We start from the raw sequence: 26325 nt of genomic DNA on the forward strand, positions 1-26325 counted from the left end.
CAAACAGAGTCAGGGTGCTGCTATTGTGCATGTTGGCTCACTGGATACACCAGTGGGCCTCAAAGTGTCCTTGAGTGGGTTCCAAATTAAATGGCCCCGTACGGGTGTGTAACTCTGAGAGTTTACACATGGAACCAAAATGGATCCTTACAGGTCCATTTAGAACCACTGTACAGTACACTAAATGGAACAGAGCCTTAATTAGTATCATCTGTAACACCTGTGAAGGAAGTAGGGAAGCAGGAGGAGTTATTGTGTGTGCATAGAGCCCATTTGCCTTCCCTCAGGGGCCAGAAAATATCCCCCTTTCTTTTCCAAACACTGAGAATTTTCACCGTGCATGATCAACCCAGAACTCATGCGTCATGGGGCGTGCAGAAGAGAACAACAACAACAAAAAGAAAAGCATACGACAGCTGAGGAGTTTCAAAGCGAGCCCTTGTTTGCAAGCCACAGAATCACACACACTCACCCAGTGGATTGTGGGCCTGCTCCAGCAGCACCATGTGCTGGAGGAGGGGGCTGTGAGCCGCCTGCGTGCCCCCTCCTCCTCCTCCTCCTCCCCCTCCTCCTCCTCCTCCCCCCACAACCCCCTCCCCCCGCTCCAGGGCCGCAGAGGCCACCAAGTACGAGGGCAGGTGGGCGGCGGCGGCCAGGAAGGGAGGAGGGGCCAGAGGAATGCCCTGCTGTAACCCTGCCGGCAGAGGCAGACGGCTCTCCCCGTCCTGGTGATGATGTCCTGGTACCACCTGGGGTGGGGAGGAGAGGGGGCTCTTCAGAATGTCTTCTAAATCTAGTCAACCAGGCCTGCAGTAGGCTATGCACTGGAGACATGTGCATGACATGATTTCAATAAATACAAGAAGAAAATGCATGTAATGCACGGTAAGACTACGGTGATTAGTATTATCGCCATCACCTGGGTGGGTGGCTCAGTCGTGTACGTTTCCCGACCTTAGTTGTGTATGCTGTGTATGTGTGAACAGCTATTTCAATTGGACGCAACTGTTCAATGCTCAATGTCCAATGTTAGTTCTTTTTTTAAATGGCCATGGATTAGATGGTGACTTTTTGAGGGTGAACTCACAGTGCTGGCAGGGCCCGTGGCTGGGAGCCCTAGGGTGATGTTGGGCAGGGAGGGTGAGGTGTAGAGTGACAGGTGGCTCATTGAACCTTCCCTCACAGCCAACCTCTGGAGCAAGGAGGCCTGGAGAAGCAAAAGTAATTACACACACACACACACACACACACACACACACACACACACACACACACACACACACACACACACACACACACACACACACACACACACACACACACACACACACACACACACACACACACACACACACACACACACACACACACACACACACACACACACACACACACACACACACACACACACACACACACACACACACACACACACACACACACACACACACACACACACACACACACACACACGATATGGAGTTACATATCTCTCAAACACACTGGCTCTCAACATGAGGGGAACTTGGGGGGGTCCCCAGCTAACTGTGAACACCACTCACAAGTACAGGAATACAAGTACATGTAATACATGCACACATTGCATTATGTGTATGCTTTTGGCAGATTACCTCTCCTGGGCTGCTGATGGAGATGCCGTTTTCGTTGGGGATATTACTGGAGCTGTTGTTGGGCGAACTGGGACCTGAGCCGGGTGCGCTGTTACACGCCATTTCTGTCAGACACAAAAGCACAGAGATGAAGCCATTAAACCATGCTGCTGGCCTGGGGTCAATCCAATGTCCCAGAATAAACATCAATCTCTAATCCCCTCCTTATGCAACTAATATAATCAGATGCGTTCATACAGCATCTTATCAAAGTGGAGTTACAAAGTGGATTACAGACAATGAAAAATGGATGAGTAAAAGCCAGCGAGATAAACAATAAAAACAAGAGCAAGCACAAAGATAAAGGGTAACGTAAAGTCCACTCAATGTTGGAGTTTCTTTCCAGATGTAAAAAGTGGAGCAGAAACAAAACGTTGTTTGACTCGTTTCCCTTCTCTATAATTTATCCCGACCTTCGATCGTTTCAAAATCGAAGCTTCTAGCTCTAAAAACTAGCCGAAGGGGCACGGTGGCACAGTTGGTAGTGCTGTCGCCTCACAGCTAGAAGGTCCTGGGTTCGATTCCCGCTCGGGGCAATGTGGGTGCTGGCGGCGTGTTTCCTCCTCCGCGTCACCAGTGCCCATACCCGAAGGCGGGGTTGGCGAAAGGGCCTTTCTGTGTGGAGTTTGCATGTTCTCCCCGTGTCCCCTAGGGTAGGTACCCTCACAAAAACATGCAGTAATCCTGGTCTCTAAACTGCCTCCCCCTGGCCAGCCGGGGCGCCTGATGGAGGGGAAAGGAACTGGTTGGAATAACGTGTTCCTTTCACGCGCTACGTCCAACCAGGGAAACTCCCCCCTGTCAGGTGTAAAGGAGCAACTTGGACACTCAAGCATGAAGAAAGCATGAGTTAAGTCCGTTGCTCTCCCCAGGTTGGCGGAGGGTGTGTAGAGCCCAGGATCACAGTAGATGATTGACACAGGGGTGAAAAATGGGTTACAAAATCGTGGGATAAAAAATATATTTAAAGAAAAAAGAAACTAGCCGAAATTGAAGCTGCAGTGATTAATTAATTGTGGCACTCAAGCACAAGGCTTTGAAGGGTAGCAGATATACAAGCTCTTAATGTGTCATGCTGCAATGCGTTGTGATGTTGTAGATCAGAAATATATATATATATTTCATGTTCGAATTTCAGGCCATCGAACGAAGCTTCGAATATTCACATTTTTGGGGTCAGCCCTACGAGGTAGGAGACGCTAACAGAAAGTGTGAGAAGAGCTGAGATGGCGATTAATTGTCACACAAACAATTGCGATTAACGATTTAATCGTGTTTCTCGCATTGAACATTGGAACGTCACAATTTGTATTTCCGTTTTTTTTAGGCTTCGGAGTCACAGAATACCCTGGGCAGATATTAAAAATAACATAAATATACAAATAAATCACTGACACATTTAATCATTTTTGTTTCTTTCCACAAAATAGCAGAAATAGCAGATCTACAAGATTACAACACGACATGTTGTATATCTGCCTTTTCTGCTATTTTAGATTTTTTGTTGTTTCAAATGTATGGACATTTTTCAACATGCAATGCAATGATCTCAAATAACTGCGATTAGGCGATGGTGTAATGACTGTGCCGGGCCTACAGTACACTCACCCGCCATGTCCAGGGAGCGCTTCTTGGCCGTGGTGATGGGTCCATCTTTCCTGCGGAGCAGAGGACTGCTGCGGCGCTCCGTCACCTTCTGTTTTAGGCGGGACCGCAGCTTCAGGTTGGGCTCCGAGGCTGCGGATCACAGGGAGACAGGGAGCCATGTTGATATTGACAGCAACATTTAGATTTAGTTTTCAGACAGTCTTTTTGACAAAGAAATTGTTTAGTTTTAGTCATATTTTAAACATCTGAACTATTTTAGTTTGAGTCTAGTTTGAGTCGACTAAATATCATAAGATTTTAGTCGACTTTAAGTCCGTGTCGGTCCGTTCGGTGGCCGCGCTCTAGACGTCACAACTGCTGTTAACAGCCGCGGGGCTACTGGGGGGAGTTGCGGCATCTGCCGGTGAAGTTGGGGGGGTTATGTCACTCGACTGCCGCTTGCTTCCACGGCAGTGTGTTGGTCCGACATGCGCTGCGTCGTGCTTGCGGTTAGGGTTAGGGTAAGGGTTTGGGGTAGAGTGTCGGACTGATACCGCTGCCCTATAGGCCTGGGCCACAGTGGGAAACACTAGAAGAAGAAGCAGCAGCAGCAGCAGCCAGTTGGCAGCATGTTGTTGAGCCCATGCTTAACCAATTGAGACCTTAGACAAATGTTTTCATGTCAAGGACCCCCCATCTGAAAATAAGTTGTTCCAGGGACCCCCCAGAAGCAAAGATAAGAGTTAAAAACGTTGTGTGTGAAATAATTTGAGCAATATTTTCACGATTAAAAAATAAATAAAATTCACCAGCTATAAATGAAAACAATAATGGTTAATGTGTTTGAACGCCAAAGTGACACATTTGCGTTCCAGGTCTTAATGGCTTAATGATGTCGGCTCTATACTCAGCTATTATTAGAACCGATTGTGCTTGCTTATACATGCCTATGAAGAACTATACTGCACGTCGTGGGACTTTGCCTCGCCTTTGTGAGAATCTGCACAGGTCAGAAAGAGGTCGGAAATGGCATTTGCTGCTTGATTGTTGCGTGATGTCCCTGCCAGATGAATCTCAGACACAGGGAGCTTTATTCGCTACTCTCAGCCAGGCGGATCAAATGATTGACTGGGCAAATTAGCATCGTAGGGGGGGGGGGATAACGCATCCCCGGCCGATAGGTGTGTGAACGGTTTGGGGGACCATTAAAACAAAGGCGGCTTGCATGCTGTGGTTTGCTATACTAAACAGAAATTTGCATGCACACAGGCTTTTGTTGTTTTTCTTGTTTTTTCGCCCCCCTCTCTTCGAAGTTAGACTGGGCCAGCTCTAAACTGACTGGGCCACGGCCCGTGTGGCCCAATGGACCCTACACCGGTGCTCTCAGCAGCTTTATCTTCTTCGGTTAGACGCTGGGCTGCTGAACAATGATCCATCTATGACCTTGTGTCATATGGGCCCCGCAAACACGTCCAGCAGCCCCGCAGGATGCCCAGGGCATTTTGGAACTGGACCCAAGCAGGTGTGACTCGTTCAAAAGCTCTTGCATAAGACTTACATCAATATAAATGAATCTCCTTTATCTCTCTTCACCACTTCCTGTAGCGTTGAATACTAATCAAGGAAGGATGAGACCTATAGTCTTACAATGCACTTGAAAAAGGTGAAGGCACTCACTCTGCCTTCGGGTTGTCTGCAATGGGGATGACCTTTTGTGAGAGTGTGAGATCTATAATGTATGAGGCTATGAGCACTTTTGAAAGTGCACTTTCAATTTTAAGGATAAACCAAAGGGCATTTGTCCAAAAGTCTTTGTTAAGAGGATAGAGATGGTCAGGGGAGAGGACAGGCATTAGCATAACTGGAAGGCTGCAAGACTGTACTGAGTCTGTGAGGTAACACTCAATGTATTGGAGTGTTACCTTGAGTTTAGTTGAGTTCAGACCTTGGGGTCTAAAGGCAATTCGTGAATTATCAGTAGTTTGTGAATACTCAATGACACTGAGCAGAGGCTTTAACCTCAAAATCGTTGAAAATAAATAAACGGTTTCCAATTAAATCTTCTTCTTCATTACATCTCTACAGTATGTGTCAAAAGTCAGAATGTCATATTGCATATTTTACTTAATGAAAAAGCACATCAAACGATGGGGTTTGACATGCAGGCATTATTAATTTATAATGTATGTGCTGTAGCTATAGTAGTAACCTATAGCTTGTGCCATGATTTGCGAGGTGTTCACATTCTGGATGTGCTATCAAAAACCTCCAAAGGATGATGCTAACAATATGTAATAAAAAAAAGGATAAGCGTGAACTTTTTTATTCAACCTGCGACACTGAAAATACACATTTGAGTGCCGAAATGACAGCATCTCATCGCAACACTTATACTGTCAAAATGGGCCAATGTAAAAAGTGGAGATGAGATGACTCCCGTCATATCTACCCTCTATTTCCCCCCTCTACACTCACCTATTGAAATAAAGCATAAATGACAAAAGAAAAGAAAGACAATTGTGGAGCTGGGTTTGTCTGGCTATACAGGTGTTAGCACTAGCAGACGGTTCTAAATCATGGCTGCCACCCAAAGTTACTGCATTAAAACCATTGCGTCTCGCCTGCCATGCATCAATAAACATAAATAGGCACTCATATAAAAACACAAGTGATTCCAGAGACCTGGAGGCTGAAATTAATCCTCACCTTCATTTGGCCATAGGACACGTTATGCTTCCATACGTGTTTATGTAAGCAAGTGCAAGGTGTTCATACATTCATACATGTCAACAGAGACTGAATCTTAAACTGGGGTCCATATGGGCCGCTGAGGAGCTTCATGGGGGTCCCAAGCAAAATGAGGAATAGTTTAACCACTATAATAATATTTTATAGGCCTACTTCAGGTATTCTGTAGAGAATGACTTTGGCACAACGAGGCTAAGGAACAGGTGCGTAGGTAGGCAAATGCACTGTTGATCTGCTCGGTACAAGAGGATAAATGTACAGATGTTCAGATTATTATACATTTGAAAACTTGAAAAGGGACATTCTGCATACTGGGTACATTCTACTTTTGGTACTTTAAGTACATTTTGATGCCAATACTTTTGCAATTTTACTCGAGTACATTTTGAATTCCAGGCTTTTACTTGTAACAGAGTAATTTCTATATTGCAGTATTGATACTTTTACTTGAGTAAAACATTTGAGTACTTTTTCCACCACTGCTTTATTATATCACACATGAGGCACCATTGTCAGGGATACGAACAGCTCTGGCCATAGAGTTATGTATAAGCTAGAGAGTGGACATGCCCATACTATTAATTTTAATGGAAGTTGCTCAGTGGCGTTTTGAAGCACCCGGAAGAACGCTCTACTTCCGTTCCATTTTTCTGATTTGACCAACACCAACATTTGGTGTCCAAAATACGGAAGTGCTAATTAGCGCTCGATGTTAAACCCCAGCTGCGCAGGGTTTAATCGTCGTACAAGCACAAAAAAAAACAAGAAAAAAACGCCCGCCTGCAGTTCCAGCTTTGACCACTGGAAGCTCGGCAGCTTCAACGTTGGCCCTGGCTCTGCGTGCTTGGCTCTGGCAGGTGGCCAGGAGAGGGGAGGGCTCAGAGAGGGTGGAGCGACCTCCGTCCCTTTGATGGAGCCAGAGGGGAAGGAGTGGAAGGGGCTGGTTGCGACCTGGATGTTTGCTGCACTGTGAGCGTGTGTGTGTGGGTGCGTTAGTGCTGTGTGTAGTATGTACGAGGGCACCAGTATCCATGGGGGTGTTCACCTTGGGACACAGTGACTTTTAGAGGTGTTACTGCCGGTCACGCAAAAGCGCACACACACACACACACACACACACACACACACACACACACACACACACACACACACACACACACACACACACACACACACACACACACACACACACACACACACACACACACACACACACACACACACACACACACACACACACACACACACACACACACACACACACACACACACACACACACACACACACACACACACACACACACACACACACACACACACACACACACACACACACACACACACACACACACACACACACACACACACACACACACACACACACACACACACACACACACACACACACACACACACACACACACACACACACACACACACACACACACACACACACACACACACACACACACACACACACACACACACACACACACACACACACACACACACACACACACACACACACACACACACACACACACACACACACACACACACACACACACACACACACACACACACACACACACACACACACACACACACACACACACACACACACACACGAGCCCCCAGGCCGGTTTTCTGCTGACACTGGGCGTTTGGCATGGCCCACTCTCCCTCTCTCATCTTGATCCCTCTCTCTCTCTCTCTCTCTCCTCCCTCTCTTTCCCCCATCCAATTCCCACTTAATCTCTCGCCCTTAGTGTTGGTTCTTCTGTCCTTCACGCTTTTGTCCACTTCGTCCATACGCGCACACAATCTCTGCATGCATGGCATGCGCGTGCGGCCGTGCGTGTTGTGTGTCCCCTGCATATCTCGTAAAGCGTCCGTCTTCCACCGAGCGTGAACCCCTCGGCTTCAAAACTCGCCACGCTCAAGGTCAGATCGGGCGATCTTCTAAAGTATCTATTGTATAAATCCCCATAAATGGTCCCTGATATCATCAATATCTCTGCAAATCAATCAATCAAATATCTATCTATCTATCTATCTATCTATCTATCTATCGTAGCTATCCATCCATTATCTACCTACAGTATCTGTCTATCTACAGTATTCATCCAGCCATCCACAGTATATATCACTCACACACACACACACACACGCACGCACGCACACACACACACGCACGCACACGCACGCTCAGGGGTAGAGTGGCCGGGTGGCAATTGCAAGGTTCCCAGTTCAAACCCAGGCTCCCCCAGAGTTAGTGTTGAAGTGTCCCTGAGCAAGACACTGAACCCCTAATTGCTTCCGATGTGCTGGATGGTGCCTTGCATGAATTATGAATTGCATTTAATGAATTGCATTTTTATAGCGCTTTTCTAAGTGCTCAAAGCGCTTTACAATGGTTCATTCATTCATACATTGGCTGCCTCTGTCATTGGTGCACGAATGTGTGTGTGAATTTGTGAATGTAATGCACAATCTATGGAAAAAAAGCACTATATAAATGCACCATTTACCATTTACCACACACACAGAAAATGTGTAGATACTTTCTATTGTACGTACAGTAGTAGGTGAAAATTGCATAATGACTGTTGTCATATAGTGCTGCTCTACAGGCACATATGTAATTTCATACGTACATGATGTGATCACACAAATGATTTCCTATACTTGGGATCTGTATACACAAGGGCAGCCGAAGACAGCTAATCACGCCTGGGCATATCCATGTCCACGGCAACCCTCACATAGCATGACAATTAGTGGTGGGAAAAGTACTCCAATGTTTTAGTTACTGTAAGTAGAAGTATAAATATATGGCAATATGAAAATACTCTATTGCAAGTAAAAGTCCATCGCGATGCATTGTATGAGCTTGTAGATCTGCTATTTTTAAATTGCCGAAATGTATCTAAGGCTGAAATGGTTAATGTATGTTTTGTAATAATAATTTAGTAACTAGTAACTAAGGTTTTCAAATAATTGTAGTGGATTAAAAGTACAATAGTTGTCTCTGAGATGTAGTGGAGTAGATGTAAATGTATTGGAAATTGAAATTACTCAAGAAAAGTACAAATACCTCAAAATTGTACAGTACTTAAGTATATGTACTTAGTTACTTTTCCACCACCGACAGTCCCCACCTGACCCTGCAGGACGGCAGCATATTGAATATCTGATTAAAGGCCTATAAAAGTGGTGCTTAATATTTCAAGACGAGTGGAGAGGGAAACTGGTTCTCTGATACAAAACATATCGATCAGCCACTCAATCGCATTGATGGATTGGAGGCCTTGGGTGCTCAGAACACTACAGCGGGGAGCCGTACGTACCGCCAAAGAGAACGTGCGAGAGAGAGAGAGAGAGAACAGAGGGATTTATGGGAATCGATAGGGCAGTTTGCCGAAACTCATCAATGCAGCCTTGGCTTCCCAGAAATGTCTACGATGGTAGATTAGTCTTTTATACTGTATGCATTTAAAGGAAATAACAAGGAGCATAAGAGGGGAGAAATGTGTGTAGTACTGCATGAGAAAGGGGTTGTAGGTTAGCAACCAGCAACTAAGTCATCAATAGAAATGGCAGGAAACAACAGCATATATGTGCTTTGTGCTGCAACGTGGGCATTGGTCTTTTTTTTTTTTTTTACAGAATATAAGCTTTCATATGATGCATCATTCATTGAAATTGGAAAATATTTGAAGGATATATGACCAACTGTAACCCAATTTCCAACAGCACTGATGGCTGATGGCAAAGGGTGTTCTGTTTCAGGTGGGTCTAAATTTATCTAAAAATGCTGCCCAGTGCCCACCCAATCAAAAATGATAAATGGCACAGATATTTTGTGGCATTTGTTATATTGGCTAAAAATAAATATTCCCCATAACTTTTGAAGGGGTGGGCACTGGGCAGGACGCACGTTTGAACCGGCCCTGTTGAGGGTTCTCTAAACAACTCAGAGACAAAAGGCGATTTCACTTAGACCAAAGCTTGCACCCAATGTAGAAATGCTAATTCCACCCACAGCTTCCTTGGTTCCTAATGGCTGCAACCTTACACTCTGTCTATAGGCAACCCAGCCTGGTAGAGATGTGCACTCCGCGGAGTGCCCTCGGATATTTTATTTTTTGTACCAATTATATGAAACATTCAAAACATTTAGTCTGGCTTCAGCATTATTTCATCTCTACTGTCCAAACATCTGCATTGATAAAAAGGGAGGATGAGACGTCCTCAAACTTGAAACAGCCTTGCTCACAAATCTCTCTACAGTCGAGTTATGTTCCACAGAGAGCACTTCGATTAAAAGCCATCAGTTAATTATCTTTGTGAGGTTTACGAGTCACGAGACAGTCGCCTTCAACTTCCAAACTCAACCTTTAAGTCTAGCCGTTAAGAGATATGAGGTGGACATGAGAGAGAGCGTGGGAGACCAACGAGCTGTCTGACATTTTCCATCCGATAGTTAAAATTGATGAAGCCTTCTCATGGAGGTGACATTAGGCTGTTAAATCACCTTGGTGACTGTAAGGGCATGGCTGGGGGCATTGTTTTACCGATGCGTATATCCACAGAAACGTATTCAGAATGGAAGAAATATTTCGAATGAGCCTAACTCCTTCTCTGCTAAAGACGACATTGGACGATTTTTTGAAAAAGTCACAGTTCACCTAGGACGACATTGGACGAATTATTAGGTTATAATGCATCCAGAATAACCCGTATTATATTTGCCAGTTCCCGTCGCCTGGCAACGATTTGCTTCCGCGTTGTGACGTCATTGAAGACCGGCTATTTCTGGCACACGACACGAGTACGAAACAAAGAATAAATCAAACCTAAAACTGAAACAGAGGAGGGAATGTGTGGGTGGGCAGCAGTCACATGGGAGAGATATTCCACTGACAGCATGGGTGAACTGCTGGTTCAAGGAAAACATCCCTAATTGAAGTGGGGGTTATTAGGAGACTCCAAAGACCTAGGAGATAGCCCCCCCCGTAACATGAACTATTCCTGTCACTGCGATTTACAAAGACCATGTGAGGTGTGAGGTGGCTTTTAAACGTCTGCTTATGAAACATTAAATATCTGCCTTTTTAGAAATGAGTGGAGAGGAGGGAGGGAGGCTTTCATGATAACCATTAACTAACTTGGAGACGGAAATAACGGCTTTCCATTCTGGCCAACCTTAACGGCAAAATTAGGATGTATACGCATGCACGCCGTGTGTGAGTGCGCGCGCGCGCGTGCGTGTGTGTGTGTGTGTGTGTGTGTGTGTGTGTGCATGAAAGAGTGGGTGTATGTATGTGTCATTCAGTTCTAACCGACTTCCTGTCAGTCCAGTCAAAGTGCCCCTCTGTCTACTGAGAGCCATTATCACAAAGGCTCTCAGATTTTGGACAAGGAAACTCTGTTGAAATATCTCTTGAAATATCTCTCTCGGCCCTACTGGAAACAAGAAGAACAACCCCCCCCCCCCCCCCACACACACACACACACACATTTTCAATATACATACGTCAAGTCCAAAAATGGGTCATCGTCACCAGTAAAAAAGCGTCATGCATGACGGCAACGGTCGCCACAGCAACTCAACTGCCGTGGTAGCCACACTGTCATTCACTTCCTCCTGAACTTGAACGCATCTTTTTCCCCTTCTGTCTCAGATGTAATCTGATCTGATCTACTGTCACCTCTGGGTTTAGGTGGCACCTCAGCATCCAAACTATGTGTATGTGCGCGCGCGCATTTGAACACATGTGTATTTGCATAATGCAATGTATGCTTGCATACATGTGGGTCTAGCGCTTATCTCCTCATATGCAAACAAAATTAAGCATGGTACTACTTCCTAATCTCAAATTCCTGCAGTGCTGGTCTGACTTGGTGCGCTGGTGTCGTGGGCCAAAAATAGCATGGCGCACAACACCGAAATGTAGCACAGTATAAATCGGTGTAATCTGCACTGCTGTGCGTGTGTGTGTATGGGTAGCCTTGCATGTGTCTGTAATGCATTCATTATATGGATGAATCGACATAAGTTTTAATAATGTAAATTGCAATTGAGTACCTGAAAAGTGCTCTATAAATAACATATGTCATTACAGTCAAGTGTAAATTGAATGAAATAGTGTCTTCTGCTCGTTTCCTGGTACGCAATGCCAATGCAGTCTATCCACAATCCAGAAAAAGTTTAAATTCCGTACAGGGAAAAGAGGGAGTTTCACACACATCAGAGGCCACGCCGGGTCCCATAGAAATTAACGGAATAAACGACTCACAGACAGAACACACACCTGTGTGGAAAGGAGGGTCATCCTGTGTGTACACGGCATCATCCTTTTGCACCACGTCAACGCTATGACCTTTGAACACCTATTATACTGCGAAACGTCACAACTCGTTTTGGATGCCTCCTCTCCTCCGCACCAGCGCCAACGAGACGAGTTCCTCAATTGCCCCCCCCCCCCCCCACCCCGGGCCCAAAAGGTTGAGTTTTGGGCCGGGCTCCAATGTTGCGGTGCCATGCGAGCCGGCATAACGTGTGCCAGGATAAACGGGCAGTGGGCCTGCAGAGTACACCGAGGTTGGTCTCCAGCTGGGGAGAAAACGGGCGGTAAAAGTGCCAAGAGAGCCGCTGACGCTAAGTGAATAATTACAGCCTAGCTGTACTTCAAACAGACAGACAGACAGACAGACAGACGGGGGATGTAGAAAAATGCCTACGCTTATTTATACAATGGCTTGCTTTAGCAGGAAGACTGGCAATGTGGGTACAAGTCTCCTGAAGGGTGACACTGTTTCGGAGCGAGGGGGTGCGTCTTAATGCCTGAGTAACACACAAGTGTGTGTTTATGTCAAAAAATTTATCCAGGCTGAAAGCTGTGAACATTTTAATCCACGGTGCAACCTAAATCTCAAGTGTCAATTAATTCTTTAAGCACTGGTGAGAACAAAAAAAAATTTGGGCGCTGGTAATCAAACACCTTCTGTTTAAAGCCAGTGCGAAAGTGCGAAAATATTTGTCTTGCAATCGAAAGCTTTATTTTCAGTGTATTATGTAAGATCTTCTGACAAAACTTTCCTTGACATTCATCTTGCAAAAGCAGATTTTCGGTCTATTATGTAATAATTATGGTCGAACAAAACTCGCCCTGAGCATTAGGCAAGATGTGCACACATTCTAACCAAGACAATGTTCCAGTTCAAGTTCAGAAATGGGTTTGGTGAATATGTTTGGCATTCCATTTCAACTCTTTTGTGATCCCTTTCTTTGACTCCTGCAAATGAAAAGCAAGAGATCATGGCCGGGTTTTGTAGAGAGCCAATACTTGAAAACATCGCTTCGCTGGGTGGGAGAGCTCAAGGGCAGTGGATGAAAGTACATTTACTTTAAGTATTATACAATTTTGAGGTATTTGTACTTTACTTGAGTATTTCCAATTTCCAGTACTTTAACTTCCATTCCACCACATCTCAGAGGCAAATATTGCACTTTTACTCCAATTATTTGAAAACCTTAGTTACTAGTTACTTTGTAGATTTTGATTATTACTACAAAACATACATTAACCACTTTAGCAATACATTTTGGCTGCGTCGCATCTTCAAATTATTTCTTATACATTTTGAACTTGTGAAAAGGGACATTCTGCACAATGAGTACTCTTACTTTTGGTCCTTTAAGTATATTTTGATGCATATACTTTTGTACTTTTACTCAAGTACATGTTGAATGCTGAACTATTATTTATTTCTATATTCATACTTTTACTTAAGTAAAAAATGTGAGTAATTCTTTCCACCACTGCTCATGGGTAACGTGGCCAGCTGTGACCCAAACCCCCAGAATGGCTGGGCAACATTGAAGCCACCGACAGTAGTGGTCAAAACTGGGACTGCAGACGGGCTGGGCCCAAGTTAAATTCATGAATTAATTTTGTGACATAGAGGTACCACAAGAACAGCGCGAGAGGTACTATCATAGGAGTCAACCAATTATATCAACGCTCGAGGGGTACTACTTCCATTGAAATGAATAGAGGGAGGCAGGGCTGTCTTCATCTGCTCTCTAGATATATCATAACTATACTGTGACCTGGTGAAGGTCTGTATACCTGTCTTGCGGAGGGGGAAGTCGTCTTTGGAGTCGTACATGCCGAGGATGGCGTGGTTGTATGCTGACATGCCCGTCTGTGGAGGGGAACTCTGGTCCAGAGAGCTGTGCTGGGTTTTCCTGGAGAAAGGGAGAGAGAGAGAGAGAGACAGACCAAATAGAATCAGTGGTTCCCAAACGTTTTAGCCCATGACCGAAAACAGAAATTAGACCTTCTCCCGGGACCCAAACTAGTGAAAATAGCAGATCTACAAGCTCACAACTCACCTGTGAGCTTGTAGATTGGCTATTTTCACTATTTCTTCTCTTATCTTCTTATTTATGGAACTAGACTGTGCCTGGCTGTAGAGCACGGAGTCGGTAACGATGGAAGTTGGGGATCCATGCCCCACCCGCCTATGCAATACCCGTTGTACCCGTGTCAGAGTACCTGTTCCACTTATCTGTTGTGATGTCAGAACAGGCCAGCTCCATATATGGAGCCTTGGCAGGGGCCCTGTCCAGAGCACTTTTGTGGCGGTTCTGGACAATCGTGGGTCCGACCAACTCGACACCGGGCACTGCACTCCCTGCGGAACGTGTGTGTCGAATTTGAAGTTCGTGGGGCAAACGGTTCTCGAGTTACGTGGATTACAGACGTACACGTGTACATATGGAGTGCTGTGATGTCAGAACAGGCCAGCTCCATATTTAGGGAGCCCGGGCAGAGGCCTTTTGTGGCGGTTCTGGACAACCGTGGGTCCGACCAACTTGACACCGGCTACTGCACTCCCTATGGGGGTGTGGAACGCGTGTGTCGGATTTGAAGTCGGTGATGCGAACGGTTCTCCAGTTACGTGCACACTTTATCAACAAACATTTAAATTAATTTATTTACAAATATACATAAATATTACTGAATTAAACCTGATGGACTACAATCTACTGTACCTGCACTTTCATTCAAAGACTGAAATAGTTTGTTACTTAGATGAACAAGTGCGTGTGTGTGTGTGTGTGTGTGTGTGTGTGTGTGTGTGTGTGTGTGTGTGTGTGTGTGTGTGTGTGTGTGTGTGTGTGTGTGTGTGTACGTGCGTGTGTGTGTGTGTGTGTGTGTTTGGTGGGGTCAGGATCGCTGTTGGGGTTCACCTTTTTTGGGAAACAGTGACATTGACCGTGTTACTGCTGGCAAAACACGTACACACAAGCATGCACACGCACTTATGTAGACATGCACAGAGTGAGCTTCTACCCCATGCACAGTACATAAAAGGGAAGCCGCGGAGCATGAGCACAAGGTTTCAAACAGAGACACGGTTGGAGTTTGAGAGGCAGAGACAGACAGACATACAGACAGAGAAAGAGAGGAGCAAAAAGACTCCTCGCTCTACTCTTATCACCACTGTGCAGCAAAGAGACAGGATACCTGCAGGCAGCAGAGAGAGAGAGACAGAGAGAGAGAGAGAGAGAGAGAGAGAGAGAGAGAGAGAAAGAGAGAGAGAGAGAGAGAGAGAGAGTGACACACACACACACACACACACACACACACACACACACACACACACACACACACACAGAAAACGACAAGACTGTCACACAAATAGAGGGAGAAAGATGGGAGGATGAAAGAAGAACAAGATAGGTAAGGAAATGTGAAAAGAAGGACGATGAGAATTGAAGATTCTCAAGCCGAAAAGCTAACCCTTGAGGCTGACAAGGAAAGAAAACAAACAGGAGAAAAGAAAACAATGAGGGAAGATAGGTGATGACAATGAGAGACCTCTTCAAATATTGAAAGAGTGCGGGAGACGTGGAATTGTTCTTTTTAACGGTGTTAACGTGCGCGCATGCATTTGTTTGAAGTGTGTGCGCATGTGCGTTCATTTGAAGCATGTGCGCGACCGTTTGAAGCGTGTACTGTAGGCACATATGTCAGTCAGCAGCTACAAACAGCACAGAGGAGCCTTGTGCCATGGAGATTCCCTCTCAAGTTTAACTGAAAGCTAACAGGTGAAGACTCGGATGGAGGCCACTGGGAATGAAGCATTCCTTCTCTTCAGTGCAGGCCAATATTTTGAAGGCAAAAGTGTACCGGGCCATGAACCGGAAATAAACAACGGCTACGTAAAGTACCGCGTGATCGTATTATAATTCACCAGAAACATACAACGCAATCTGGGAAAAGAATCTGATAAAGATGCATTGATGGAGGCGGACTTTTCACTTCCGGTTCATTTCCGGTTTTAGCGATCGTCTAGCGGCCGCGATGCATTCATATATTGCATATGAGCACGATCTAACTTAATCAATAAAGACACTTGGCAGTGAATAAGCAAAGCTTCATAATAAAATTGTCAACGTTGGTCAGTGTGCACGTTTATTATTACAGCGTAATGTATGCACCTCCATCCATCCATCCATCCATCCATCCATCTTCATCCATAGTTGGGTTGTGGGGGCAACAGCTCCACCAGAAAGCTCCAGACTTCCCTCTCCAGAGCAACATTAGTAACTTCTTCCTGGGGGATCCCGAGGCATTCCAAGGCCAGTGAGTCGATGTAATCCCTCCATCTGATCGCTGGTCTGCCCCGGGGTCTCCTCCCAGTGGGACGTGCATCGAGGACCTCCCTAGGACGACGCCTGAAAGGCGTCCTAACCAGATGCCCGAACCACCTAAGCTGGCTCCTTTCCAAGCGAAGAAGCAGCGACTCCACTCCGAGTATCTCTCGTGTAACTTCTCACCCTATCTCTAAGGAAGCGCATGCACCTGTCAAAGACATTTCATCTATAGGTGTATGAAGGTTTTTAAGAACTATGAGAGTGTAAAAATAGAACTAAAAATCTACTGTAGCACTCAGTCCAAGAGGGATCCACACTTCAGGGTGGATCTACCCAACACTGAAGAGTAGGCAAACCCCCTCCAACTAGTTCTATTGTATTAACATACAGATTGGTATTATATATATATATATATTCAATGCAATAAGTTACGGATTGCAACTTTAATGCTTAAACTGTACTTGAACACACAACATAGGAAGAGAGGTGTGCTGGAGGGATGAGGGAGAGCGTCACTCACCCGTACCAGTAGCGCGGGTCGTTGGGCAGACAGTGGTTTAGGTTTCGCTGAGCCAGGGCTTTCTTCTTGTTCAGGACAAACTCCTGTAGACGCATCTTTACTTCAGTACTGGCCACTGCACCTAACAGGGAGAGAGAGAGAGGGATAATTTACATAAAGAATGTTTCTTTCGGATAAAGTTTTTTTTATAAATCTGTGCTATCTGTGTGTGTGTGTTGGTTAAAACATTGAACCCTCAAATTGACTGCTAAAACGTAATATTGTAATATTGACAATATATAAAGTCACAATAACAACTTTGATGAGGCCGTATCGTTTTGTTTAAAAGCCGTGAAATGAAAATATGTTTTCCTACTTTTAGAGCATATGGTCATGGTATGGGCATACCTAACAATAGATATATTGTAATGGGAATATTTTGTGTATTTTTATATCAAAAGTCCATGAAAATCTAATTTTAATGACTTCCTTTGAATGAAAACGTGATGCGTGAAGATGTGTAGTGGTGAATAAAAAAATATTTTGATTTCATTCACCCGTTTGATTTCCATTGCTGTGCATTTCTCCAAACATATTTTGAATACAGAACTACTCAGTTTTAGATCTCATTCAAGAAGACATCCAGACAGTGTATTAGTCATTTTAAACTTAATCAGCACACTAAAATATGTATCTGAAAACATTATAGGTTAGAAATAAGCCACGTATAGAAAACATGTATTGGTCCGCAGCACAGATGTACTGGAATCCAGCCCGGTGGTAAGTGACCCAATGACCTCTGGGCGATAAGTCTCTCCCTCCCTGCGGGCCCACCTATCACCCTGACCCTGAAGATGAGGGAGAGGTCAGGCTGCAAAACACATGGGGACTCACACACACTGCCATCCTTATACTCAGGCATGTCGGTATACCTGCAAAGCTCATTTGCAGGGAAATGTAGTGTGTGTGTGTGTGTGTGTGTGTGTGTGTGTGTGTGTGTGTGTGTGTGTGTGTGTGTGTGTGTGTGTGTGTATCAGTATCCATGAGCAGGAATCATGAACACTGTATTGTTGCTTCTATTAAGCAGTGCATCCAATTCATCCTCATTCTCTTTCTTGACAGCAGAGTTGCCAACTTTAAGATTATTTTGTTTCCTCCACACAGCGAGAGATTTGGTGACAGTCGATAAACAATGTGTCATATCTGACTTGCATATTTGCACTATAGACATTGTGTAGCTATTTGTATTGAGCAAAATAAATCCCTGTATATTCCTGCAAAAATCATACACCCCTAACACCTACAAACCTGCATAAAAAAGGCAACTTCCCACTTAAAAGGGTTCAGCTGAGATCACATAATCCACCAATAACAGTTTTCTACCTCTGGTTCTTCTGTGTTCTTCTGGAACGGACAAGTGAAACACACGGGGGAAGGTTGCCGTATATTATAGAAGTCGATGGTTGGCAGGGTGTAAGTACCACCCAGCCGTTTCTATAATTTATTTGAAAGTGTCCATGTCTCTGAGACTCGACGGTCGTCCTAAATATTTTTGACTTTGAACCTCTTACCGCACAGTAAAGGACGCTGTCATCTGCTCGTCAGACAGGAAGGGTATTCAACCAATCAATCATAACGCGTTGTATATTTTAAAATATCTGCAAAATATGTTTCCATTCTTGCTAAGCAACTAGCCAGCTGTGCTTCGACTGCACAGGTAAAAACGAAAGTAGGGTCATTATTTTGTACTCATTTTCAGAGCTTCCAAAGTACAGACCGTTAGGCAGAAGCATTTGAAAGTTGTGGGAGCTGTCTCAAGACACTTGACTAGACGAAGTATAAATCAGGTTTAACGTTGCTTCCGTGCGGGCCAGTCTGTCACGGAAACTCCAGCGAGACCGCAGCAGCACTTCCACGTGCCTCTCTTAACAACACACAGTCTCGGTCTTTAATTACCAGTGGTGGAAAGTAACTAAGTACATTTACTTAAGTACTGTACTTGAGTACAATTGTGAGGTATTTGCACTTGGGCATTTCCAATTCCCAATACCTTTTCTTCTACTCCACTACATCTCAGAGACAGATATTGCACTTTTACTTTTGTAGATTATGATTATTCCAAAATTAAGCAATAAGCCACGAGAGGTCTCAGGTTACCGGGTATTTTACACTGGCTGGGGGCGTAGGAAGACCCGAGGCGCAGCCGAGGGTCTTCTACCCCGCAGCCAGTGTAAAATACCCGGTAAGCTGGGGCCTCGAGTGGCTTATTGCTTTTCTAAAACGGTTACAAACATATGTACCATATTAACCTAATAAAACTATTTAATTCACAAAAGTAGCTACGCTTTGCGCTACCAGAGCGAGCCACATAACTTCCTTGTTGTGCTCGGCAAGTAGACTATGTGACGGGAGAATAGCGCTTGATGTTTTTACGGGGCTGCCTGGAGCCACACATTCACAGTCATTATGAGCCGGGCGGTGCTTAGACGCCCGCACGGCATGTGTTTGTAATTCAATCAAGCGCTCTCCTTCCCCAGTTCAGCTACAAGGCTGCAAGATGATACAAAGTGATTGAAGGAGTGGGTTATCGGTGAAATTTACACCGGTCACGTGATGGTAACCAGCCAATCAGAATGAAGTATTGGGACTACCCGTTTTAGAATATACAATAACCACTTCAGCCCTATACATTTTAGCCATTTGAGAATAGCCAAGCTCACAAGCTCACAATGTGTCGTGATAAGAAGCATTGTGAGCTTGTAGATCGGCTATTTTCAAAATACTTTTAGACAGTTTACACGTTTGAAAACTTGTGAAACGAGACATTTTGTATAACGAGTTCTACTTTTGGTAATTGGTACATTAAGTACATTTTCATACCAATACTTTTGTACTTTTACTCATTCTGAATTGCGGACTTTTAGTAGTTCTACATGGCGGTATTGAAGTAAACTTGAGTAGCCTACTTTTTCCACCACTGTTTAATTACCACTCTCATTTCACAGCCACAAACACACCACCCTGAGAGGGATGGAGAGAGGGAGAAAGAAGCACAAAAAGAGGAGAAAGAGAGAGTGTATGAGACAGAAGAGGTGATAAAAAATAATAGGTGTTTTGAGTGTTAAGGGGGGTAAAAAACAGACAGAAGAGAAAGCAGAAGCGTGTTTTCTGGGAAAGTACCAGGGAGCGGAAGTAAGTCGACAACAGGTGACATGTCGAGCCCCACAGGGTGAAAGTGACAAACATGTGAACGTGACAACTACTAATATAGAAGCTCTAAATCACAGGGTGAGTGGAAGTGCTGACATCCCAATATGTCTGCCTCGCCACTGAGGCAAATTGGCTTTTATGAGACTGCCTTGGAGGCAATTTACTGCAGCACTTAACAAAGCCTTCCTCTGTTTACAGCACTGTGCTCTTTCCATACTAGTCAGGCAATGGGCTCACCTCGCCCTAGCCAAAGATGGTCAGAAAGAAAAAAAAACACGAGCGCCATATTGGTAACGTCACTTAGCTTACTAAGAGCTGTTCCACCACAACGGTCTTGAAAAGGATTTGTGCCAAAATACTTGCCTAGCTGTTAACTCCTGCCTAGCCTGACAGTGAAGGCAACAACAATACAATTAATTCCAACCATACTTTTTTTATAGACCTAAACCATTCATTAACAGTAGTAGAAATGGTCTCCGATGCTACCTGTTAAAAAGATAGGCATATTGAAAGAAAGGTGGTCAGGCTGCTCTCTTTCCCTGACCCTGTGAGTACTGCCTATAGGCAAGGCTGAGATTCCCTGTAGTAAAACTACTGGTGTTTAAAACCGTTCCTGACGATAAGTGCTATAGTAAAAGCAGAATGGATTCAAAATGGAGATAAATTGTCTCCTCTTTTAATTGTACAGCTATTACCTCTATCTAAGCTCACCCACCCCAACTCTCCTTATGGATTAATGTACTGGAGTGGTGGCTCTCGATGCCAAGAGAAAATAAATAGACTCCAAGTGCCCCACCACCCACCACCCTCGGTTCTTCTGCCCCACTGTGTTAGCCTGTCCCAGCTTAACTTGTCCCTTGCTGTGGTAAAATGTGCGAGGTCAGGCCGTCCTGATTGATAGTAGCTCTGAAAGGGTCTCACTTCTCTATGTGTCCCAAACGGCACATTGTCACAGCAGGAGAAGTAGCATTGGCTTTAGTGATGGTAGCAGTAGTAGCAGCAGTATTAGTGGCACCATTAGTTATGGTAGAGTAGTGCAACAGAAGCAGCAGTAGTCAAATTAACAGTGATAGTAGCAATATACAGTAGTAAGTAATGCTAGTACCAACTTCTTGCACTACTACCAAGACAATAGAAGTATTCTGTGTCATTCGTTTTAAGATTCCACATAAAAGTTAGAAAGTAAACACGGAAATGAATAATTAGGCTTTTACTGCAACAGCAAGACAGGCACAATGAACAGCCAATGTGTGTGTGAAGTATATCATACTAGCACTAGTATAACATCATCAGTCATAAGTTGTTGTCACTCACTCTCCTGTCCCCTCTCCTTGTTCTTCAGCTGTATGAGTTTGTGTTCCCGCTGCTGCTTCTCCATCTCCTGCTCGTGTCGATGGCGCTCCAGCTTCCTCTGGTGTTCCAGCAGCTCCTGTTGGTGCTTCAGGGCCAGAAGATCCTGTTGGTGCTGACCAGAGGGAAGGACCAGTGGAGGTGAAGCACAAGGGAGGATTAATAATCATCTATAAATGCACCAACTCTCGGTCTGTGTGTAATCCAAGTAATTTGGGAACCGGTCGTCCCCACCGACTTCAAATTTGACACACGCGTTCCACGTCGTCACAGTGCCCGTAAATATCACAGCATTTTAGTCGACTAAACTACAGTTGATTTTGTCGACTGAAATATTTTTTGGCAGGCCTTGATGGCTCCGTAATGGCTGATTTTAGACTTGGTTGCATGGTGAAAATAGCAGATCTACAAGCTTACAACAAGTTGCGCTGCGCTGCGTTGTGAGCTTGTAGATCTGCTATTTTCAGCATGCAACCAAGCATAGTGACTTTTTTATTTTTTTGACAAAATTGTCAGTATATATTCAGTCTTAGTTTCAGACACCATAACTTAGTTATTATTTCATTTAAACTTTTTATTCCGATTTCGTCATTGAAAAAAAAAGGTAGTCGATTTTTCGTCACTACACACTTTCGTCACAACACAATTGGAGGATGTGAAGGGGTGGAGGGATGGAGGGATGCAGGAGAAGAGAGGGAAGAAGAAAGGGACGGGGGTGAGAGAAGTGTCAAAAAAGAAGGGAGAGAGAAGGCAGGGATGGAGAGAGCAAGGGAAATGGGAGATAAGGAGAGGAATGTTGATGGCAGTTCAGAGGAAGGGCCAAAAAATGTGTTGGACGAGATGTATAAATAAAACAGATAAACAGATGGCGGGATAGACGGGGAGGGCAAAGATGGACATGAAAGATTACAGTTATAATCTCCACATCCTATTTTGTCTCTCACTCTCTTTCGCTGTGTGCTTACAAAGAGACCAGATAGATACCACTGCCTGCTCAAATCCCAACTCTTCGTTTTCTTTGGTTTGTTTTCTGATGAAATGGTGCTCGAGTCAACACATCAAAATGTTGTTTTGACTGCTTTGGTAATGCCATCCAGAGAGAGGGTTTGACCATAAACAATTTGTTTTAAATGTCTTGACTTGGAAAATGAGAAATTTTAAACCCGTTGGTATTCCATTTGATGTTCCATGTGATTCTTTAATAAACAGAAGAGCCTAATATAATATGTAATTATACGCATGTTATCACTCTCATAATAGCAACTAATTTGTGTATATGGATGCTTTAAAATGACTTAAATCCAATAAATAAATAAAACATAAACAAAGCCAAACGCAGAGTGACGCAGAGTATCAGCAGGAAAATATAAATTCATATAAATACAGCAATAACAGGTAGGGCGTTGAGGTGACTTATGACAAATCAATAAAAGTTAATCTACAAGACATGGGACAATACCATCGACCTGGAGACCAAGCAGCCACGCTGATTGGAGGAGACACTGGAGGAGAGTTATTTTTAGCTTAGACCGCCTCTTGCTTATTGGGTGGCTGTGTGGTCGTGGCAACGCCAGCAAGGCCTTTTAGCAAGAGTGAATCACATAAGCATTACACATGCACGCACGCACGCACGCACTCACACACGCACTCACTCTCACACACACGCGCGTGTGCACACACACACACACACACACACACACACACACACACACACACACACACACACACACACACACACACACACACACACACTCTCTCTGAGGAACTAGGTTCCCATGGAGATGGCAAAGCAGCAAAATACCGCTAACAGATCCAATTACACTACCGTACTCACATCATTTAAGTGTACACAAGCACACAGCATCCTCTCTTTCTTCCCATGATGCATTACTGCTGAGCACAGCCCTCACACACACACACACACACACAGGTAAAAAAAAAATTGACAAAATGTTGGCCCGTTCTCTCATTCAGCCCTCCTCTTACGGTGGTGCTCCTCATTCCTAATAACAACAACTCTACACGTTATAATGGGAGTTGCCAACAAATTCGGCTGCGGTCCACGGAGCTCTGAATCTGTATTGAGAGATTAACCGCTGATTGACCACTGATTAACCACTAAACCCGATATTACACAGTCATTTTGTTGCACAATCACGGCATACAAAAATACTTCCTAACCTTATTATCTGTACGTAGTTTTGTTCAGCACCCGTAGAATCTTTTGAGATGTGCGTGTTTCCTTTTGGATTCTATTTCTGATGAATCAGTTGAAGTCGTATCGCCCAGCCCTAGAAGAGGATCCCCCCCCCCACCCTTCATGTCGTGTCCTTCCGTCCTCTCACCTCACCTTGACATGGTCGTGTAGCTGTGCTTCGTGCTGTCTGGACAGCTGTTCATGCTGCCTCTGGAACTCGGCGATCAGCAGCTGCCTCTGAAGCTGCTGCTTGTGTTTGAGGGTCAACAGCTCCTGCTGCAGCTGCTGTTCCTGGAGGCCTGCTGCCGATGGTGGAAATAAGTACTTCTACTTAAAGATACTCCGTTACAAGTAATACGGAATTCAACTTTTACTTGAGTAAAAAGTACAAAAGTATTGGTATCAAAATGTACTTTAAGTACCGAAAGTATAAAGTAGTTATTGTGCAGAATTTCAAGTTTTCAAATGTATACTGTACAATAGGGCTGCAGTGTTTAATGTTTTGTAATAATAATCAAAGTAACCTCTGAGATGTAGTGGAGCAGAAGTAATGGAAATTGGAAATACTCAAGTACCTCAAATTGTACTTAAGTACAGTATTTACTGTAAGTAAATGTACTTAGTTACTTTTCACCTATGCCTGCTGCAGACAGCAGAGAAATGCAACCGTAAGCTAAATTATTTTATTCTAATCAATGGAGTCGCCCTCCAAAAAGACCAGATCTACACGCTGACACAAAGTTTTGCACCCTGTACAATGGAGTCACATTGGCCGATGTTAATAATCGTTAATCGAAACTCGATGTTGTTTGACACAAAAAAAGAAAGAAAAAAGACTGATCTGATTTGGTCTACATTTGAAAAAATATGAAAGATCGATATACCCTGACAACATAAGTGTGGTGTGTGCATAAAGTGATGCAAAGATATTATGTTCCCACACATTTTTACCAATGAATTTCCAAATATTTCCCAGAATATTTAACCCAATTTCCAGACCTATATAACAATCATTCGGAGCAATAATGAGTCTCTTACTCCTACAGCAATACCCAAAGACAGGCAGTGTAGTGTGGAAACTCCACATAATGCTAATGTTAACAAATAGCATGTACCGCCTGCATGTGATGCTAATGTTTCTAAAACAGCATGTACACACCTGCATAATATGATCTTTAAGATGGAACTACAGTATAACATTTCCAAATAATATGAAAGCACTGGATTGAGAAAAAAAATAATAAGAATAAAAAATTCCAATCTATAGAAACGGTGAAGGTACAGTACTCACCCATCTGGCCTGCTCCATGGCCCGGCTCCGTGGAGGAAGCCGGAGAGGCAGCCGAGGTGGGCGGTGCAGGGTGGGCCGGCGGGGGCGCCAGGCCAAAGGGGCTCTGTTGATGCTGCTGATGTTGCTGCTGGTGGTGCTGGTGGTGCTGGTGGTGCTGATGGTGGTGGTGGTGGTGCGGGTGGTGGTCTACGACACGCAGGTCCATGGGGAGGATGGCTGTGGTGGCCGGGGGCACCTGCATGGGCAGCGCCGCTGTGCTCACGTCCACTGGAGGAGGAATGAGAAAAACTGGATATTACTGAATGCTATATCTATGGATATTTATACCGCTCGACAGAGTCGACACCAAGCGACAAGCTTACAATGCATCGCCACGTGACACGATTGTAAGCTTGTAGATCTGTTATTTTTAATAATAATAATAATAAAACTTTATTTGTAGAGCACCTTTCATGACATGAAATGCAGCTCAAAGTGCTTTACAGAGCAATGGAGAAATAAAAGATCAATTAAAAGCAAGTGTGTAGAAGTGGGTCTTGAGCTGTGCTATGTCTACAGAGGCTGCCTGTTGAAGGTACAGTGGGAGTTTGTTCCATGCCGTCGGCCCGCAGAAGCAAAAAGCTGCTTCCCCGTATTTTTTTGTTGCCATTTTTTAGGCAAAGCGAGCAGGCCAGCAGTGGAAGACCTTAGGAGGCGGTTTGGGACATATTTAGGCAGGCAGTCATGTAGGTAGGAAGGTGCGAGATCATTGAGAGCTATATAAACAAGTAAAATAATTTTAAAATCAATCAACCGGAAGCCAGTGCAGTGAAGCCAAAACTGGAGTAATATGTTATCTCATCTTAGTTCTAGTTAAAACTCTGGCTGCTGCATTTTGGACAAGTTGTACGTTTTTGGCTAACGGATGCTGGAGTACAATTGGTTAATGAATGCTATCTAAATCACTGGCTCTCAATGTGGGTCCTTGGTTCCAGGGGGTCCCCAGCTAAATGTGATACACTAGGAACCAAATGGACACTTCAGGTCTACAACCTGAATGGTCCATTTGGTTCTATTTGTATACTTTCACAGTTAAATCAACATTGAGGATTTTACAGT

General features: G+C 44.3%; 1 protein-coding gene across 4 annotated transcripts in view; it reads right to left on the bottom strand.

Moving 5' to 3' along the window:
• Positions 1 to 26325, bottom strand: part of hdac4 (histone deacetylase 4) — a 207244-nt gene that overhangs the window by 76660 nt on the left and 104259 nt on the right. For all 4 annotated transcript variants that reach the window (XM_080785448.1, XM_080785446.1, XM_080785449.1 and 1 more), the window contains 9 exons: positions 25228 to 25494; positions 24090 to 24238; positions 21704 to 21854; positions 17201 to 17321; positions 14144 to 14262; positions 3279 to 3407; positions 1632 to 1735; positions 1088 to 1207; positions 473 to 749 (listed from right to left, as the gene is read on the bottom strand). In XM_080785448.1, coding sequence (XP_080641574.1) covers positions 473 to 749; positions 1088 to 1207; positions 1632 to 1735; positions 3279 to 3407; positions 14144 to 14262; positions 17201 to 17321; positions 21704 to 21854; positions 24090 to 24238; positions 25228 to 25494 — 1437 coding nt within the window. The remainder of the gene's footprint in view (positions 1 to 472; positions 750 to 1087; positions 1208 to 1631; positions 1736 to 3278; positions 3408 to 14143; positions 14263 to 17200; positions 17322 to 21703; positions 21855 to 24089; positions 24239 to 25227; positions 25495 to 26325) is intronic.

Source organism: Protomyctophum bolini (assembly GCF_963924005.1).
Source record: "Protomyctophum bolini genome assembly, chromosome: 16".
NCBI classification, from domain to species: Eukaryota; Metazoa; Chordata; class Actinopteri; order Myctophiformes; family Myctophidae; genus Protomyctophum; species Protomyctophum bolini.